At 43.9% G+C, this 20,252-nt stretch overlaps 1 protein-coding gene across 1 annotated transcript in view; it reads left to right on the forward strand.

The window, feature by feature from the left end:
• HEPHL1 (hephaestin like 1) overlaps positions 1 to 19,732 on the forward strand; it is a 36,155-nt gene extending 16,423 nt beyond the window's left edge. Inside the window, exons 9-20 of the mRNA XM_037377252.1 lie at positions 2,483 to 2,694; positions 3,137 to 3,287; positions 4,485 to 4,697; positions 9,003 to 9,216; positions 10,863 to 11,002; positions 11,804 to 11,944; positions 14,910 to 15,016; positions 15,462 to 15,684; positions 16,414 to 16,553; positions 17,169 to 17,328; positions 18,658 to 18,738; positions 18,816 to 19,732. Coding sequence (XP_037233149.1) covers positions 2,483 to 2,694; positions 3,137 to 3,287; positions 4,485 to 4,697; positions 9,003 to 9,216; positions 10,863 to 11,002; positions 11,804 to 11,944; positions 14,910 to 15,016; positions 15,462 to 15,684; positions 16,414 to 16,553; positions 17,169 to 17,328; positions 18,658 to 18,738; positions 18,816 to 19,018 — 1,985 coding nt within the window. The 3' untranslated portion in view covers positions 19,019 to 19,732. The remainder of the gene's footprint in view (positions 1 to 2,482; positions 2,695 to 3,136; positions 3,288 to 4,484; positions 4,698 to 9,002; positions 9,217 to 10,862; positions 11,003 to 11,803; positions 11,945 to 14,909; positions 15,017 to 15,461; positions 15,685 to 16,413; positions 16,554 to 17,168; positions 17,329 to 18,657; positions 18,739 to 18,815) is intronic.
• The last annotated feature ends 520 nt before the right edge of the window (positions 19,733 to 20,252 follow it).

Genomic DNA, 20,252 nt, shown 5'->3' on the forward strand with positions numbered 1-20,252 from the left:
GCTGAGGTCCATGTTGAGCAAAAGTCATAGGCGCAATCCTATTTATATTAATTCTAATTTAATATCACTCACCTGCAGTCAGTGAATCTCGTCTAGACATGCTCCAGAATTACGAAGCTTAAGATCTGGTATGATGCTCCTGCTGAGTCTTTGGATATAGCTATCCACATGGTCTGCATTGCTTCACTCTTGATTCTCTAATCCAGGTCGGGCATTGCCGTTGCTTCGCTGGCAGGATAGTCAGTGTTGGAGGCAGCTTTGATATGATTGACCTGGAACATGAAGCAGCGATAATCCTTATTAATCCTCATAAATATGTAAACGCTGAAATGGAGCATTTGCCAAAGTCTTCCTCTCATTTTGTGCAAGGACAGGATCTTTATCATCTAAGTTTAACCATAACATGCTAAATATCATGTTTAATTGGCAGGCACCTTTTTCAGTTAGTGACAAGAAGCAAATCCTTCAGAGGGTAAGAAGTCTCATTTACTTTGAACACCTGTTTTAGGAGACAGTAGGTCACCCTTTGGAGATGTGTTTCATCAACTACAGAAGAAGCCTAGAGTTTGGGTTAGGAACTAAGCTTTAGGTGGCTCAAGTAAAGTGAGTTGAATCCCACCCACAGTGTCTACAGAACTAATATAGTGGCCTCTTAAAAAGTTTTTGCTGCATTCGCAACACTGAAAAGAAAGGTAAGTTTCTTGTTGTCTAAATTGCTTTCTTTCTACTACAACACATCAGAAAGAAACTCATGGAACATAATCCCTCTTTTGAGAAGTGTGCTAAAAGAATGAGGTCAACAGGTAAAACTCATAACATCATACAATAAAATCAATACAAAAGGCTTTATTAAATTCTGTTGTCTCTAGTTGCTGACCTTGCAACACAACAAATTTGCCAGCAGGCTCCAATGCATCATGAAATAACTGGCTTGAGTCCAACCTTGAAGAGCACACGTCTTCATGCCATCCATGTCAGGTGTAGCTCCCCGATGGAAGTGCAGCTTCCCTCTGCTTGCAGTCCTGTTGTGCTTTCATTTAACGGTCCCCAGCAGGAGCACCCATCAGCATTGCATGCGTTGGTGTGGAGCAAAATCAAACCAAACCCTACAATTCAGCAGCAGTATGTATTGCATCCATCTGGGTCTTTGGAGAGGAACCTGACTCCAGATTCATCAGCAGTCTTTCTGCCCCTTCTTCTCTCATTGTAACCTTTGTGTCTTGGATTTCAATCATATCTATCTACAAATGTATACATGTAAAGGCTGTGCATTGCCTGAGTGCAGCCTATTAATGTGAAAATGCTGTACATAAACATACCTACAGATATCTGCAGACATCCTTTTTTTCAATTGTGCTCTCAGGAAATACTCTTCCATGTTGCATTTGGCGCTTGTCCAGTCTCAGAGGGTTTTTAACTCCAACATTCTTCTTATTGAACACTGTTGCAGGATGAACCCACTAGTATCAGATACTCTTGAAGCAGTACTCGACGCTGCATTGCAGTTTGCAGCAAATAGTACGTGTTCATATCTAATACTGCTATTTTCACTTGTGTCTAAATTTTCAGAGGATGCTCTTGGAGTATTATAGAGGAGTATTACATTGGTGCAGTCTGCTGCTGCAAGGCACATCTGACCCTGCTGAGAAAATCCAGTCAATGAATGCCTAAGTGTTAAACAAAATTTCTGATTTGATCTTCCTCATAGCAAAGACCAGAAAGGTTACTTAGCACTTTTATTTTTTCTACAAAGGGTGCAGACCTGACTCCTTTTCCCAACTTTCCTTTCAAGGCTCTTTTGTATGTCCTCCCTGAGTGGATACCAACACTCTTTTACAGGGGCTAAATTACATGAGTGGTGCTATATCCACCCTGTGGCTTGGCAGGAGACAATGGCCCAAATCCTTTAAGAGTAACTTCCAAAAAAGAGTAACAGCAGCCACCCTCTGGGGACTCTGACAGAGGTTCTTGTGCGCTGCTATAAAATCAAAAAGAAACAAACACCAGAATCAGTTTTGGTTTCAATTTCTAAAGAGCCACAGCTGCAGCTCCACTTGCTGATGTAATTGCTTTGTTGGTGTTTAATGAAAAGCCAGAGTCTGTGCTTATGTTGCAGATGAATCTCACAACAGGGCAGGCAAGCAACAAACACTAGAGGAAGCCACTGAAGCACAAGGATGAGCTCTGCATGTCTTGTTTGACTAAACCCAGATGATACAGATAGCATCAGAATGTGTCTGGGTGAAGCCGCTAAACTTGTTCTGCAGGGAATGGGCTCAGTTGTCCCTATGGCACAGGACTCCAGTCTGGAGATGTCCCCATGGCATAAGTGCTCAGGCTATGGGATGGTGCTTGAGCTGTGGCTGCAAGGGGGACTGTCTTCATAGAAACAAGCAGCTATGTCTGACTCCTAGCTAACACTTGTGTTCGGGAAGAGAAAATTTTCCTGTAACCTAGGTGCTTCTCAATTTTCTCTCTGCAGGCTATCTGAAGCCAGGAGCCCATGTTAAGCCAGGTGAAACCTTCACATACAAATGGAGGGTGCCTGAAAATGGAGGTCCAACAGAGAGTGATCCCCCATGCCTGACCTATCTGTACTACTCAGCCACTGATGCTGTCAAGGACACCAACTCCGGCCTTGTGGGGCCTTTGCTGGTCTGTCGGAAGAACACACTGAATGACGACGGGACGCAGGTGACCAACATGGACATCTGCTTGACCCTAATGGGTCATGCACTAGGAGGGCTTCCCATATGGGCCAATTTGCCTAGTTCCCAGCTCAGTTTTAAGAGATTAAATAAACGCCATTCCTCAAGGTTAAAGCTGACCAAAGGAGATGGTTAGGAAGATAACACTGTCATCCACATTATGCTGGCTTGTCCCTAGGTTTTCCATCTTTTCCACACACTTATTAGCAATGAATGAGTCTTTCCACCCTCTGTAAGTAATGGACACTTTATTTATTCTTGTGGCTGATAGAAGAGTGCCAATCCCTGTCTCTGCAAGGGCACAGTAAGAAGGTGGCTGCAATTTTTTGGGGAAAGAAAGCTTTGTTTAAAAAAAATGTTATTTTAACTTTGGTAATTCTGCATAGACTTTTTTTTTTTTAATCTCTTGCCTTCCTTCTTGTCTACAGAAAGGAATAGACAGAGAATTTTACCTTCTCTTTTCAATCTTCGATGAGAATGACAGCTGGTATCTGAACAAGAATATTGAAGCATTTACTGGAGACCCTTCAAAAGTAGATGAAAATGATGCAGATTTCAAGGAATCTAACAAAATGCATGGTATGAAATACCTAATATCTGTTAATGATACCTTTTCTTCAGTCATATTAAGAAGATGAGTTGGCAGATTTTATCATTATTCATAGCCGACTACAGTGCACTGGAGGGTGAGATGGAAAGCTGTCAGTCAGCTTATGGCCAGCTCCTGATGCCCTTGGAGTGTATTTTGAAGCCCCAGTCACATTAACAATGAATGCATCCACCTACCAACTACACCTGGAGTAAGGGAATAGAGTGTAGCTTTTAGATACAACACTTGGGTCTGTAAAAAGACATAAGGCCAGAGTCAGACACCAACTGCAGAAGAGACCAATGTTCACCGGTGATTTAAATTTCCCTGCTGGCCTTGGCACTGACTCAGACAATGAAGGTCCACCTGCTCTGCTGAGTCAGCTCGCACCTGGGTAGCAACCACCTCTGAAAGAGGAGAAGCAGAGAGACATGGCCGATAATATTTTAAAACATCACCTCTGGATATAAGTATCTTACTTCAGTGTGGACCTCCTCCAAGTTATTCCTGACATGACAGACTTGAGCAAATTACATAACCTCTCTTTGCTTTAATTTTCTGAATAACACTGAGAATATCCGTTATTAGAGAACCTCAGAGCTTTCTGGACCCGTCTATTTTATTCTTCTGTTATGAAGTAGTATCTCATACTAAAATTTTGTTCTGCCATGATATCTTTCACCCAGTGATCATAGAGAGCATTTGAGGAATAGGGAGATAAGCCTCATAAAACCCTTGTGAAAGAGATAAATTTTGGAAGCAAAAGTGGAAATCAAAGGTCAAAATCACATAAAAAGGCTCTGTCAGAACTGAATTTATGACTTGGACTCTTTATGGCCCACTCTGTGGCCTTAATGATCTAGTTATGCATTCTCCAGGCTGAAGGGAGGTACCTAATTTACACACTTAACCAGTGTCTGTGAGGCACCCTGAAAAGCTCGGAACAGAAATGCTACATCACTGCAAGATTTTATAGGCTAAAAGAAAAGGTAGAAGTTCAGAGTTTATACGCATAGCATTTAGATATTAATTTGGTGTCATCCAGTGCCACCTTTGCTTCACAAAATGCCTCTTTAATTAATACTGCAACTTGCTGAGTCACGAGTGTCTTCCAGGAAGGTAGTAAGAAGCTCTGTGTTGAGTTTCCATCGACCTGTTGCCAACCGAGCTCTTTCTTTCTCCTCCAGCTGTCAACGGCTACTTGTTCGGTAATCTGCCAGGCCTGGCCATGTGCAAGGATGACAAGGTCTCCTGGCACCTCATCGGACTGGGCAGTCACTACGATATGCACGGAGTTCAGTTTCAAGGAAACACCATTGACCTGAGAGGGACGACGAGGGATGGGCTGGCCTTGTTTCCTCATTTATCAGGAACAGCGCTGATGCAGCCAGACCACGTGGGTACGTTCATGAACTTATCTTGGCGGTGTGGCACATACAGAAATCAGGCAGCCAAAATAACAGTTGGTGAGATTCTTTGCTCTGCACGAGGGAGCCTGAAAGTGTAGAGACCATGGGGACCTGGCGTAGCTCAGAATTCAGGATGGGCTACTTTTCTGGGAAGGTGCTATAAAACAAATCTGTGTGTGCACCAAGGAGTGAAGGCTTTGAAGACTTTGGGATAGGCAGAGGAGCAGGCAGAGACAGCTAATGGGATGCTCACAGAATTTCCATAACTCTAAAAACAGGCTTTTTTGGCAAAGATAAAATCCACTGACATGTAGACAGTCAGCATCATTTAAGGTATTTATGACTTCAGTAATAGTTTTTCAATAGTAGTCTTCAGGAGTTTCTTCAGAATCATATACATTGAGGATACTTTTAATTCTCATGTACAGTCCAACGATATACAAATAAACTTTTCATTCAGTCCTCTATAACTCCTCTACAAACCCCGCCCCTCCCCTTTTTTTTTACGATAAACGATAGTTTCTTCAGACTCAGAGTGTGAATTGTTTGTTGGAAACACCAGATAAGCTTTATGACAAAGGATGCAACGTTACTTTTCTTAACATTTGTGCAACTGTTTAAATCAAGAGTCATCAGAGTTGTGCAAGGCTACGCCAAGGGCCATCCTTGGCCAGAGCACCTGATAGAAATACCTGTTGGCAATGTGTACATACATTTTCACCTTTTCCATCCCATACATTTCCATCGTCTGTCATGAAACTGCACTGCAGGACTCACACTAAGCAATATATTCTAGGGGCTTATTGATTTTTGCCAGCTAACCTTCTACTGGCAATAAAGGAAATTGAGTGAATTATCATATCTTTACATTCAACAACATATGTGATTTTCTTTAATTGCATGTTATTTTACCCTTTTCGTCAATTTTGCCCTAGAAGCACAAGGCATGAACTAAGTTCCAGTCTGGACAGAGCTATGCTTCTAATTTTGGTTCTATCACTGACTCACATACAAAGTAGACGTGAAAGTGTTTTCCTCCTTCAGCAGGTGCTAGCAGGTGGAGCTATGCAGGACTACATTGTGGTCAGCTTCTACTTGAGTAAATGGGAAGGAGAGCACAAACATTAAAATCTGCCCACAGACATGCCAAAAGATGCTCCCACCATCACTGCAGCCTTTGACAATCAGAGCTACAAAAAACCTGGCCCATGGTGATTTGGCCTTTCATGGAGAGAGAGTAAAGGGTCAGAAAGGTGCAATTTAACTCAATCTTTTTTATACCATATAGGTGCATATAAACAAATGGTTATAAGCAGCATCTTTCTGTTTGTATTCTTGTATAACAGGTCTGTAGCCGTATTGTAAAGTCTCTAAGAGGCCTCCATTAGCCTGATTACACCAGAGAGCTGCAGGGACTCAGTGGAGAGTCTCATGCACCCAAGGCTGGCACCAGGGCTCTGTGCTCAGGGACAAGGAAACAGCATCTCTGAAACACACATCCTGTTTCTCTATGCCTTTATCAGTGTTCGTAATGCACACTCCTCCTGTGTTTTCTCGTGCTGCCTGTGGGCACATCTGCAGACAGGGCAGCACTCGTGAAAGCTGACTGGCAAGGCTGCGTTCCTGCTGCCAGACATCTAGTGAATTGCTTTTCAGAGCTCCCTTGGCTAAGCTGATCTAACTCAGATAGTTAGAAGTAATTTCTGGAGATTCTTGAGCAAAGATGGAGCAGGCTAGTGTTTCCTCTGGAGCAAAAAGTCACTTGCTGACTTGCGGATCTCCATTTGTGCCTGGATTCACATATTGCTTTGAGCTGAAGGGCTTGTTGTAATGTAGGAGTTACAGGCTACAACCCTGCAGTGTCTTATGTGCATGTTTGTTGGAAGAAGGGTTCGCTGGAGTCAAGAAGACGCTCAATATGAGTTATGCATCTTGCTCAACTTTATTAGTTGCTAACACTACTTATATAGAACCGATACACATGCATATTCGTAAAGCAGAAATATAATTGGTTAGCAGTCTCTAAACGCGTGCGGTTCTCACACCCCTAATTATCATGACTAAAATAAGCATTCTATCCATGTAGCTAATTGTGTTGCTGTGCTTCAGCCTTGTAGTTTGTTACTCCCTATTTTCCCATACCGCTCCCTATCTTTCTTGGCCCTGCACCTGCTTTCCCAGCAGCTGTAGCTTGCTACAGCCACGGCCTGTTGGCACAACATAATTACTTGGTCTCAGGATTCAAGAATAGCTCAAGGCTACCTTTCTTGTTAACTTCAGCACAGCAACTTCAGCACAATTCTGATTACAGGCCTATTCTAATACCAGGCCTGGATTGTGCAGATCTTCAGAGATTCTAAGGCCACGCTTCTGCAGCCATTCTTCTACACATGTTTACTCTTGAGTGTGTGATGACAGCCTGAATCCCCACCCTCTTACGTCTTGACACCATCGAGCACATGGTGACTAAAGGAAATGATTGGTGCATATCCATTTTATTAACTAGTTTCTCCTTCAGTCCTCTTAATTTTTTCTGAGGCGAGCGGCTGCAGAGCCGGCAGGGTCGGCAGCGGAGCACACCAGTGCATTGCACAGCGGGTTTCCCGCACTGAGGGAACCTCGGAGGAGCCGAGAGCTGCCAGGAGCCCACAGCTGACGCTACAGCAGCTGATGGAACCTGTGCGTGGCCAGGAGCAATGGCAGCCAAGCGTCCCCCACCCACACAAGAAGCCCTGGGGAGCACCAGCGACCAGCAGCGCGGGCAGCAGGGCGGGCAGACGGGCCTGGCACGGCAGCTGGTGCGGGAGGGGCGCCGGAGCTCTGCCAGCTCCCCCGGGGAGCAGCGGTGTCCCCCCGGCAGAAGGCCGCGGCCTCTCCGAGCTCTGCGCCCAGCGGGCCCGAGGCAGCTGCCCCGGCTGGGCTCTGGTGGGAACACGCAGCCACCCCGGTGCCGGGCTGCCGGCCGTGCCCTGCTCCGTGCCAGGCCCGGGCGGCTCGGGGCAGCGCCGGGGCGGGGAACTGCTCCGCCTCGGGACAGAGCTCCGGGGGCGGTGGGTGGGCTGGGGGGGGCGCGGGGCAGGGGTTCCCCATCCTCTCTCTGCCCGACAGACCTGTTGTTTGTGCACAGAGAAAGACTTGTGGGTGAGGTGATGGTTGGAGGCCCTTGGGCACAGCGATCATGAAATTGATAGAGTTTTAGGTTCTCAGAGAAGTAAGGAGGGGGGATCAGCAGAACTGCTACCTTGGACTTCTGGAGGGCAGACTTTGGCCTGTTTAGGAGCCTGGTTGAGAGAGTCCCTTGGGGGGCAGCCCTGAAGGGCCAAGGAGCCCAGGAAGACTGGGCGTGCTTCAAGAAGGAAACCCTAAAGGCACAGAGGCAGGCTGTCCCCATGTGCTGAAAGAGGAGCCAGCGGGGCAGAAGACCGGCCCGGCTGAACAGGGAGCTTTGCCTGGCACTCAGGGAAAAAAGGAGAGGTTTTTGACCTCTGGAGGAAGGGGCAAGCCACTCAGGAGGACTGTAAGGATGTTGTGAGGTGTCGTACAAGGTACAAGGTATCGTGGCAGATAGTGTGGCCAGCAAGACAAGGGCATTGATTGTGCCCCTGTACTCAGCACTGTGGAGGCTGCACCTCAAATGCTGGGTTCACTTGTGGGTCCCTCACTACAAGAGGACCAATGTGATGCTGGAGCGTGTCCAGAGAAAGGCAGCAAAGCTGGTGAAGGGTCTGGAGCACAAGTCTGATGAGAAGCAGCTGAGGGAACTGGGTTTTTTTAGCCTGGAGGAAGGGAGGCTGAGGGGAGACCTTAACACTCTCTACAGCTGCCTGAAAAGGGCTGTAGCAAGGTGGCTGTTGGTCTCTTCTCCCAAGTAACAAGTGACAGGACAAGAGGAAATGGACTCAAGTTGTGCCAGAAGAGGTTTAGTCTGGCTGTTAGGAAATATGTCTTCACTGAAAGGGTTGTCAAGCCCTGGAACAGGCTGCCCAGGGAGGTGGTTGAACCACCATGCCTGGAGGTATTTAAAATATGTGTAGATGTGTTGCTTAAGGACATGATTTAGTGGTGGACTTGGTAGTGCTGGGTCAATGGTTTGACTCAATGGTCTTAAAAGTCTTTTCCAACCTAAACAATTCTATGATCCTATATAAGCATTCCTTTTCTTGACTTTCCATATAGCATCACAGATCAGGTTTGTCTGAGGACAGATCAGGGATGTACAAAGCGCAGGACCTAATTTGCCAAGCTGTTTTTCAAAGTTTTTAAAAATGTCTAAATTTCATGTGCTTTCCTTTCCAGGCACATTCAAAGTGGTTTGCAGGACTTTTGATCACTTTGTTGGTGGAATGAAACATCTCTATGAGGTCAGTAGCTGCCGTAACACCACCCGAGCCCAGCAGCAGCACGGAGCCATGAGGATCTATTACGTCGCTGCGGAGGAGGTGGAGTGGGACTATGCATCAAATAAGAGCTTGGCACCAAAGATTTACAATGTCAGCAGCAATGAAGAAAGGTACCCAAAGCAAAAAACTGTTTGTGGGCATGAAGCATACTTATAATGGAGGGGAAACTGGAGCATCCTTCCATGAAGCCAGTCTGGTACTTCTTAGGAGGCACTTTCTAACAACAACAACAAAAAAGTGTTTACAAAGCGACAGCCTCTCAGACTAAAGTAGCTCATAGGCATCATTTTGGAATGTTTTCATCTCAGAGTGTACTGTAATGCTGTTGAACCCAAGAAGCCTTCCAAGTCCCTAAATACATGTGTGGCTTCCAGCCCTGGCTCAACCCTACAATGATGTCCTCCAACCCCCTCTTCTTCCTTCCTCACTCTCCCCAGTCTCCCCATCCCAGTGTTGTGGTTTTCCTAGAGAAGAAACCTATGTACCTGTCCCAGACGTGAGCCCCTGCAAGCAGTGCAGGTGTGCTAGGGAGGTGCTGAGCCTGCTTCACTGCAATGCAGTAGCCCCTGGCTCCCCTAGAAAAGTCAGAACATAGTAACCACTGCAAGTGAATCACATCTATGTTGCGCTGTGCTAAGAAGTAAAAAGCATGTGCAAAAGATACACGTTCCAGATCATATTGGGTAAGGAGGTCTCGGAGACCCCTTTGGTGGAAACAAAAAGGATCAAGGAACATATTTTAAAAATAAACTTTAGAAAAGTGGCTGGGAAACTGCACCCTGTAAAGGGGAAGAGTATGGTGGAGTCAGTAGATAATATACCTGAAGAGTCACAAGTGGTGAAGCATGTTTAAAGAAAATACTAACTCCAGTATTGTCAAAGGCTTCTGTTGCACACACAGTATATTATTACAGTAAGCAGTATTCCTGGGGCAATTTTTTGCTTTTATTTAGTATGTTGTCAGCCAGCCTTGCGGTTTCCCTGCCAAGGGCACCTTGGGAATGAACTGCCAGAAGACTGAGCTGCTCTCAGAAGAGGGTGAACACTCTCCTATGTAGCTGGTGGTGAGTGTCCTCTGCTGGCGAGTCAATCCTCCGGGTTCCCACAGGAGTAGCAACAAATTGTGGGTGACTGCACAAACCTGGAGGGCACAAAAAAGCATCCTGTGCCAGATGCAGAAGTGACAATCAATTTCTCTCTTTATCTTCACAAGGGGAGAACATCCAGCCCTGCGCAGTACATAGCAGCAGGAGGACAGGGTAAAGCAGGCCCCTCTTATCTCAGATGATGGCATTTCCTTTCACAGGGCTAGGCTTTGGTTATCATCTTCCTGTGGCTAATAACCAAGATAGGGAAGCAGCCATCACGGTAAGAGGATTCAGGTTTACAGAGAAAGGCAGTATTTTTTATGGGAGTGGAGGATGCAGCTGGCGAGAGTGGTCAAACCATCAAATCCACTCATAGCTTGAACTTCACCTGTGCTCTGACAGGTCTGGTGAAGGATTTGTGTTCCCAAAGGTTTGTGGTGAGTGCAACATATCCTCAACTTTACCTCTTTGAAGAAGGTGTTCATTTAGTGAGGATTATCACGTTTATTGCTGGTTTAAATCTCTTGCAGCATCCAGGTCTTCACATGAACCAGCACATCAGACCAAGACATATATTCTTATTACATCTATTGTGAATAACAAAACAGTTACTAGCCTTTAGACCTATAAAGTTTAGTGCTTTTAATTTTTTCCCTTTTATTTTGCAGCTACGGGCACGTTTTCCTGAGCCAAGCAGAAGATCTGATTGGTTCAAAATACAAGAAGGTGGTTTACAGGGAGTACACAAATGGCAACTTCACGCAGCGCAAAGTGAGGGCAGAGGAGGAGGAGCACCTGGAAATCCTGGGCAAGTAGCTCTCAGCTCACAGATTAAGCTTGATAAGTGAGAGGATTGCTTTCCAAGAACTAAGTTTTTCCAGCTTTGTTAACATGGAAAACAAGGAATATGAATTCCAGGTTATCAGTGATTTTACAACCAATTTGTATAATTTCTGAGTGTAAAGATTTTTTCCAAGTTAGAGAATTCATTCTCAAACATGTATAAGGAATTTCCAAAGAGTACTATCAGAAAGGATGCCAAAAGGGCAATTCCAGGATTCACCTTAAATTCAGAGCATGCAATGTGCAGGAGACTCTTGTGGGCAGATTAAGTCAATATTAAGGGCTGGATTTGTGTCTGAAACTGGGCAAGACAAAATTTTATGCGTGTCATAAAATAACCATCAGCTTATGTTTTTTTTTATGGGGTGAGAAGCAGGCAACAACTGGTCATAAAGTAGCCACCACTCTCTAGGAATATATTTGTCATTTCCTTTTTTGCAGTACAAAAGTAAAAAAAAATAGTTAAGAAATAGAATTTTCAAAGATGCAAAAATCATCCACAAGAGGTTTCCCTAAAACCAAGCTGTCCAAGACCTGTCTCCGGAGAGAACAATTATTGACTGAAAAGAAAAAAGATTATTTATATATATATGGAACTTTTTCATCAGCCCAGATAACAAACCAATTTTGATTGCTTTGCTGGAAGAACAATAAAAGCCCAAGGGTTTTGAGAAAGACCTTGGCTCCTCTCTTAGGCCAAGCTATTGAGAGTCTGTTAAATTCAGAAAAGCAGCATTAATCACCAGCATCTTCCATTTTAATTTAGGGCCATTACTCCATGCTGAGGTTGGTGACTCTGTACTGATCGTATTTAAGAACAAAGCCAGCAGGCCTTATTCCATAAGCGCACACGGTATAGAAGAAGTGGGTTGTGAAGAACAACCTGAGACACCACTTACTCTCCCCGGTAAGGCTCTTTGGTTTTTGTTTTTGTGGGTTTTTTTCTTGAGCTACAAAGGCTGTATATAAAAGCATATTAACATATGAATGATAATCCCTTTGTCGAGTTTACACATACCTGTATGTTCTTACTGGCATAATAAGCTCAATGTTTATTCAGATACAATTCTGTGTTGTTATACAAGTAGGTTCTTGAACAAGTGAGCATGTTTGGGCAGAGAATGAGCCTTTGTTCCTATCAGGCATAGAAAGAGGAATGTAGTATCACTGGACAATCTCCAAAAAAGGCCGAAGCAGGTCCCTAACCATGGCGAGGGAAGTGTAAGCCAGCACTGCATTTGGCTCCAGACTGAAACTCTCACAATGTTTTAAAAACTGAGAAACTCAGTGGTAGAGTTGCAGTTGGCAATATTAACTCTGACTCTCTTTCAATCTACACAGAACTGGCATTTGCATTCAGAGCCGATGCATTAAATGCAAAAGGTAGATGTCGTGTGAATTAAAAGTCTTTGGAAAAGTTTACCCAGTATGCCTCAGTTTCCAGTAAGGAAAACAGTGGAAAATAGTTCTCAAAGCACTGAAATTTTTCATATAGAAAAATACCTGTCAAAATGTTTGTACTTCAATTTTTATGTTGGGTTTTATATTTTAGTAGGAAGTCAGACTCAAATCCTGGCATTATAGTAAATATAAAACGTACATGCCTTTCTTTTCCACCACCCATGCAACTTTTTTCACAGTTTTTGTGAGCTTCAGTGAAAAACTAAATGAAAAGAAAATCTGATGCACTAAATCTTTTTTTTGCAAGAGACATTTGCAAGATGAAATGTTTTTCCTGTAAACAACTCTATCAATACAGTACAATCACACAGAAATTAATGGCCAAATGTGAGCCAGCATCTGCTTTGCTGGAGTTTGACCTGTGATTAATATATGGAAAAAAAAAAAAAAAGAAAGAAAAAAAGAGGTGATTTATATGATTCCCTTGGGGTTTTTTATTTGCTCCATGATGTTGATGCCGTTTTGTTAACAGTTGAGGTGTAGCACTGGAAACACTACTGTCATGTCTCCTGTGTCCACATGGGAGCAGGCTTGGAATGAGTTAGACAAGGAAAGGTTTCTGCGTTTGACAGTAAGACAAAGGCAAGTACTCTTCAGCAAGATCTAAGGACAAACTTTTCCTTAGGATTTTGGAAGCAGCAGTTAACACAGAACACGAGTCTTTCAAATCAAGCATAATTCTGGGACACTTTAGTCCCCATCACCATCATCTAGAAATCCTTGCTGCCTGATCCTGGATCAGGCTGGACTACTCTCCCCAAGCTTCCCAGAGCCCGTCTAGTTCTACTAAATCCTGAACAAGTCATCAATCTGATTTATGTCCTGCTAAATTGTGCTCCTGATAGCACTGCCAGCTCCTGAAGGGACTGTGGGTGGCATGGTAAAGAGATGCAGAGAGCAGATCCATAGAAGCCTAACCCAAAACAGCTCTCAGCTACCACAGCTTTGTCCTCTCCCTGTCCATTCCTCCATTTACCCAGCAGCAAAAAGGGAGAAAATATCCATTTTCCTCTTGTTTATCAGTCTTTTCAGGGCTTATGCTTCATTTGCATTTCAAAGATATGTCTTTGATGCCATTTGAAGTGTCTCAGATTTTAAGTAGAGTGGAGATTTTTCCATCTAAAGCTTCCAAATGTGCTGAAGTGATGAGTAAAAAGCAAGGAAGTGGTGGAGGATCATGGCCAGACTCTCTTCTCACATCACACCCTCTAAAAAGGAGTGATGACGTGAAGGTTAGATACAGGTAGATAACAAACTCTTCCCTAGTGTATGTCTCCATGGCATGAATGCCTCCGAGATTTCTTGTTAGTGTTTTCTGTCGTATTAGTGTAGTATTGTGCCTTGAAAGCCTTTCTGATCTCTGCTAAAGTGTGTAAATCCATGCTGTAATGAACAGAACATGCTTGTCCTGTTGCAATATTACAACGTTCATGAGACTCATCTCATATAGCATGATATTTGAGAGTCACCATTTCTTTTTTTGGAGTTATTGTTATACAATAAAACCCACTATTGCATGATCCAGCAAAATAGTGTAGTGGCTCAGTGACATAAAACTATGCTCGGTCACTTCACAACCATTTTAAGATTGAAAACTCTCCTTTGCTCTGATGCCAGCTGCTGTTGGCAGCTGTTGGGTTGTGTCTGTACTAAGAGCACGACCAAGAGTTCTGTGATTTCCTTGTTTTCTCCTGACTTGTAACATGCCCCCAGCTGTTCTTGGCTTTTGTCACCCTGAAAGACTTTTGGGCCAGGGACTGCCTGGCTCAACACTTCTTCACCGCTTAAAAGGGCAAGGTGTTGACCACATCTTGGTCTCCTACCTTCCCCTGAAATACTAACAAAAAAACCCCCCAAAACAACAAAGCAGGGAAACACAGCATAGACAGTTAATCTGAACATAGATGTGTTTGTGTTCAGTGCAGAGAACTGACCCTCACCCAAATAGATAATTTCTCCATCAGATTGTTCTGGTTTTTTAAATCAGAGGTCAGGGAATCTCTGCTCAGGGAGGACATGGCAGAGGTGATAGCTTTTGGGATGGGCAGGGGTCCTCTGGTAGTTGCTGAGAGAAGTGGCTTAGTGGAAGATGAAAGGACCCTCCTGTTGCTCCCAGTCCGCAGGCTGGTATGTACTCAGCTCTCCTCTCCTGGCCCAGAGCTGATCCACTGCTGCAGCACTGTGCAAAATCCCAGTGGCAACTGCCTCATCTTTGTGCCCTTTTCAGCTGAGAAAGTCCAAGAAACATTTTCTGGAGCTTGACTCCCAGCATCTTCAACTGACCTTAAACATCAGCATCCAAGATCATTGATCTGCTACAAGTTTTGCCCAAAGAGAAAGATGAAGAGTCCTGTCTCCAAACTTCCATCTGTGGGATGCCGCTCTTGGTAAAATTGTTCTCTCTGTTTCAGGGGAAATAAACACCTACAGATGGAATGTCCCAGAACGATCCGGCCCTGGTAAAACAGATCCAAACTGTATCACTTGGGTTTATTATTCAACAGTGAATTTTGTAAAGGTAACCAAGAAATGGTCATTAAAGATTGCATTGCTTTGGCTAAAGCATCCTGCCTTGCATAATGTTTCTGAAAGGATCCTCCTTCACATTTGTGTGAGGATCACAAGTTAGGGGAACAATTTATAGATGCTTTGTCTTCTTTGATTACGGTTGCACATGCCTGGGTAACTTAATCTACTGAAATCCCTAGGGATACATCATAGTAATGTGATTCCCTCCATAAAGAATAGTTGAAGGGGTTTTGAGTGAAGGCAAAACATTGCTTTGGTACATTAACATAGGTGCTTGTAGTGAAAAAGAAAGATATCTCTAATCAGACAGTAATTTTTTTTCTCATCTGATAGGAAAATAGAATTTAATCTTTATTTAATCTGTAGTTAATTTGTATCTATTTCATAACTGAGTGAAGTGAAAATTTGTAACACATATATTTTTTTTATTTCAGGACACGTACAGTGGTCTGATTGGGCCTCTTGTAGTTTGCAGAAAAGGAATTCTAGATGAGAGAGGCCTAAGGAAAGACATTGATCGTGAATTTACTCTTCTGTTTATGGTGTTCGATGAAAATGAATCCTGGTACTTGAAAGAAAATATTGAAACATACCTTCATAAGAATCCTGATGATTTTAATTTCACTGAGAACTTCGTAGAAGGCAACTGCATGCATGGTATGTAGGACTCAAGTGACAGCAGCCAAGGGGATGGTAGTTTATTTTTCAAAGCCCTTTTAGGAAGACATTGGACTCAGCCTGCAATTACCCAACCGTGTGACAGCTTCATAAACTGCAACTCTGGAAACAAAAAGATTTCATGACACCCAGCCAAGATACATATTTTTCTAACTAGATCATTTAATCTTTTACTCTTGGGAAGAGGCTGCCCTGCCAGAATTCCCTTGTCATTTGTGAGCTGCGTTCCTTGCAGGTTTGTTCTGTAGGAGCGTTAAGGATGTTATTTCAAAACTGTGGCTGTAGTAGCAACCAGCCCAGGAGCCAAACAGAAAAGACTGGATAGGAGCAGGAACAGCCCTGGTAAAGCAAACATCTCTTTCTACAGATGGTACCCATTTTAGGCAACTCTATTCCCTCTTTTTCCATGCAGCTTCTCGACATTCAAGAGTTTGATCTCAACCAGTAAAAAACCTACCTGATGCTTTTTTAAGACAGAAAAAAGTGCTGCTATTCACTTACGTGATTTGAAGACTGAAACAAAAATGGGACAGTCTCCCTGCAATGGCAGTGGTCGCTATGGAGAGCCCTTGCCCTGGCCACACATGCCTGTCCCCTTTCTGCCTGGGCACCCCCTTCTCCCCAGAGAGACAAGGTGCCTGAAGTAGAAGTTATCGTCACCCATACCATTTCCAGTTATCAATTAGTCCTATTTTGTCATTCTTCCAGCTATCAACGGGAAGATTTATAACAGTCTCCTGGGCCTAACAATGAATGAAGGTGATAGGACAAACTGGTATTTGATAGGAATGGGCAATGAAGTGGACATACATACAGTTCACTTCCATGCGCAGACCTTCATCTTCAAGGTTGGTAAAATTAGTGAAAGTAAAACCTTTGTTGTGTGATGAAAAATTTCTGCAAAGTAGTCTGGGTTCTATCCTGGTTTTTCAGCTTGGGCTTGGAGCTCTGGACTGATGCTGGGGTCAGTGGGAGTTTTGCATATGAAGGAAATACAGAATGAGATTCTTGCAAAGCTTCTGTTGTTCTGAGCCTGTTATGAACGTGAACAAATGTCACTATTAGGGGACATGGTTAGGTGGGTTAAAGTACATGTTTACCCTGGGGTATAAGGGAAGATACAGGGAGGAAATCAGAGAGAGTTATGTCTGCTTAGAGTATGCTTTTATGTTGTGACAGCTTGCTACTGGCAGGACTGTTTAAAAAATCTGTCTTTCAAAGAAACGCCTGTGCTTAACCAGCACTTGAAGTCCTCAGGAGGGGTCTTCTGTTGTTAATTAATTAGTTGATTAAATGACGGGTGCCCACAGACTTTAGTTTCCTTGGATGAGGCTCACTAGAAATGTGTAACAAGAAGCATTTGATCTGCCTTGAGGAGCTGAAAGTCTAACTGGAATATTTCAGTGCCTGTAGGGGGGTATTTGAGGCACAACCCTCATGATGCTGGTTTTGTCTTGCCACAGACAGATAAGGACCACAGAGGAGACGTATATGACCTTTTTCCTGGGACTTTCCAGACAGTTGAACTGGTAGCAGAAAACCCTGGAACATGGCTTCTGCATTGCCACGTAGCTGATCATATCCATGCTGGCATGGAGACAACCTACACCATCAATAAATCAGGTGCAGTATCAGAAACACGTCTGAGGCCTCCGAGGTGTTATCACAGCAGAGCAGATGGAAGGCAGGGAGGAAAGGAAGAGAGCTAACATCACCACTGCACCCTGCATGCCGGTGGGAAGTACCTGTGCATTACTGCCATGGCCAGTTAGCATCATCTAGGGACAGGACAAACACCCCTAATTATATGGCAAAGTCGGTAATCTTTGCTGTGCTCTGCAACTTAAAAACAGCTGATGTTTGCAAGAGCCCATCTAAGACAGTAGCAGCCTGTGGCCTGTGGACCATTAGTCATCTGCAGGTGGAGCAGAAAACAACTGCAAAGCTATTTTTCTGCCTTGCTGCCACGTGATGTGAGGGAGGGCCTGCAGCCTGGCATGGTGCTGGTTCCACCCTGCAATCACTGCCAGCTGCCAGATCTATTTGAGTTCCTTCCTGCACAGGCAGAGACCAGCTGAGATACAAGAAGCTCCAAAAATTATTGTTCATCCTGTCCAAGATATAGGCGATCCTTTGACTAAGAAAAGTTGGCAAACTTTTTGAGTGGTGCTGGTCCCTTCCACCACTTGTGAGTGAAGCCAAAAATGCTTTGGGAGCCTCTCCACATGACATAATTTCACTAAACATCTGGATCCAGCATCTCCTGCCTGGGTCCCCACTGTGCTTGCTACACTCTTCTACAGGGGTTGCAACGGTGCCAGAAAGCACATCTCTTACCTGTAACCCTGTAGCAGCAGGATGAGAAAAGTAATGCCTAATGTAGCCAAAATACTCCTTCCTTGGATAAGGGGAATTTATTTTTACCACGTATTCATGCAGGCTGTGAAACTTCCAAGGAACAAGCAAATGCATAACTGAATCATAGATTCACAGAATGGTTTGTGTTGGAAGGGAACTCTGAAGATGACATAGTTCCAACACCTCTGCCATGGGCAGGGACACCTTCCACTAGACCAGGTTGCTCAAAGCCTTATCCAACCGGGCCTTGAACACTTCCAGGGATGGGTTGTAAACTTTCTCTGGGCAACCTGCTCCACTTCTCAGCACCCTCACAGTAAATAATTTCTTCCCAATATCTAATCTAGATCTACCCTTTTTCAGTTTAAAACTGTTGCCCCCTGTCCCATTACTACAGTGGGCAGTGAAGTAACAGAGATGCCTATAGAGAAGGGGGATGTTGCCCACAGAACAGTAGCTGTGCTGATCTAATCGAGATTTCTGTTTAGATCAACAAGGTAGAAATAATCAAATAAAATCAACACTACTTTTGCAGAAGAGAAAAAAGTATTTATTAAGGCTTTCAACTTCATTATGCTGTTTCTCTCTCTGCAGAGTGGGAAGCTCCTTCAGAAGGAGAACTCACAACTGGAGCATATGATACAAGTACTGCAAAAAACAGAACCACTGCAAAGGGTAAGGATTTTTTAAAATGTCATTTAAAAATCTCGATGCATGCATAGATTTCTCATGAACTACTTATCTTTTAACAGATTACGACAGCAAATGGGGCAATTTTTGGGGCAAACCTCTGAGTCCTGGAGAAGCCAGCCTGATACTTGCAGCCTTTTTTTTCATTGGACTTGTTCTTCTATCAACAGTATTAATTGTCTTCTGCCTCATCACTCGCCAAGGAAACAGGATCCGTTACATGGCGCTGCATGACAAAAGTGCATTTCTTACAGATCCCCTGTAAATCCTCGCTTTTAGCATCATGTACAGAGCTGCACTGGATTTCATGACATGCTGCTAATAAAACTGGAACAAGATATATGCTGATAGTCCTACCCCATAGCCAGAGCTCACAAGAGTGAATATGAGCTCTAAGGTTCGTCTCCAAGAGTCACATACCACCCATCACCATTTCCACTTCTCTGGAGTTCAGTTGAGCTTTACCCAAGATCAAATTTGGCAGCCAAGCAGAGCAGCACACCTCATGGCATCCACACTGGCTGCACAGGATATCCATGGAGTGAGGAGCGGGCAGCGCGGCATCCATGTGCTCTGGGCAGAAACACGGGACTCACGCTAGGGAATAAATACGACCAGGGACTTTTAAAGCATGCTGGCTTCTGAAGGAACAGGTGTTAATCTGGAAGTCCTCACGGTTTCCCAAAGTCAGGCTCAATGAATTCACCAATATTTAAACGATTCTCCTTTTTTTTTTGCCCTGTTAAAGGAGGAAACTGTGCACCGGGGACAGATTTTTAAAGGCATTTAGGGACCTACCAGTATATTTTAGCACCTGATGGACTTCAGCAGTCCCCTGATGTTAGTTTCTAAAAGCTTTTGTTAATCCCTTTAAAAATCTAGCCCTGAGCACCCTCTTAGAACATTAGTTAACTTTGTAATTGCTGTTCCTTGTGGTCCTGATTCTTTGCACTGAGTAGCACCTCACTCCCTACCTGTAATGAAGCCACCAGGAGGCTGATCTTTGTGCTCTGCGAGGAAGACAGGCAGAATCAGGCCACGTTTATTGATACTTGAATGTTTCTAGCTCATTTTTAATTAGATAGCACTCATTCTTGCCTGCTCACATCAGCTACAGCTCTGGCAGAGGAACTCCAGAACAAACACATCTGTGAGACTATTTATCCAAATTTGGTTTTGAATGTAAATTCAGGTTGCTGGGATTTTATTTTTTTTCCACTTCTGTGTTTGGAATTATGTTCAACTGTAGGAAACTTTACTGCTCATCACTCTTATTGCAGCTTAATAGTGTCCTGGATTGATGTCCGGTTAACCAATATGTTCAAGTTTCTTTGATGTTTCTCAGTTATTTATCAGTTCTTTGTTTTCCCCAGTCATTTAAGAGCCACCACACAAGTGCGGCAGAACTGCAGGACTGAGCCCAAAGAGGAGTTATACCATAGCAATAAACACTTTCAGACTCCTCTAAATCTTCCCTTTGAGCTGACAAAAACAGATAC

The sequence above is a fragment of the Falco rusticolus genome, chromosome 2 (genome assembly GCF_015220075.1).
Source record: "Falco rusticolus isolate bFalRus1 chromosome 2, bFalRus1.pri, whole genome shotgun sequence".
Lineage (NCBI taxonomy): Eukaryota > Metazoa > Chordata > Aves > Falconiformes > Falconidae > Falco > Falco rusticolus.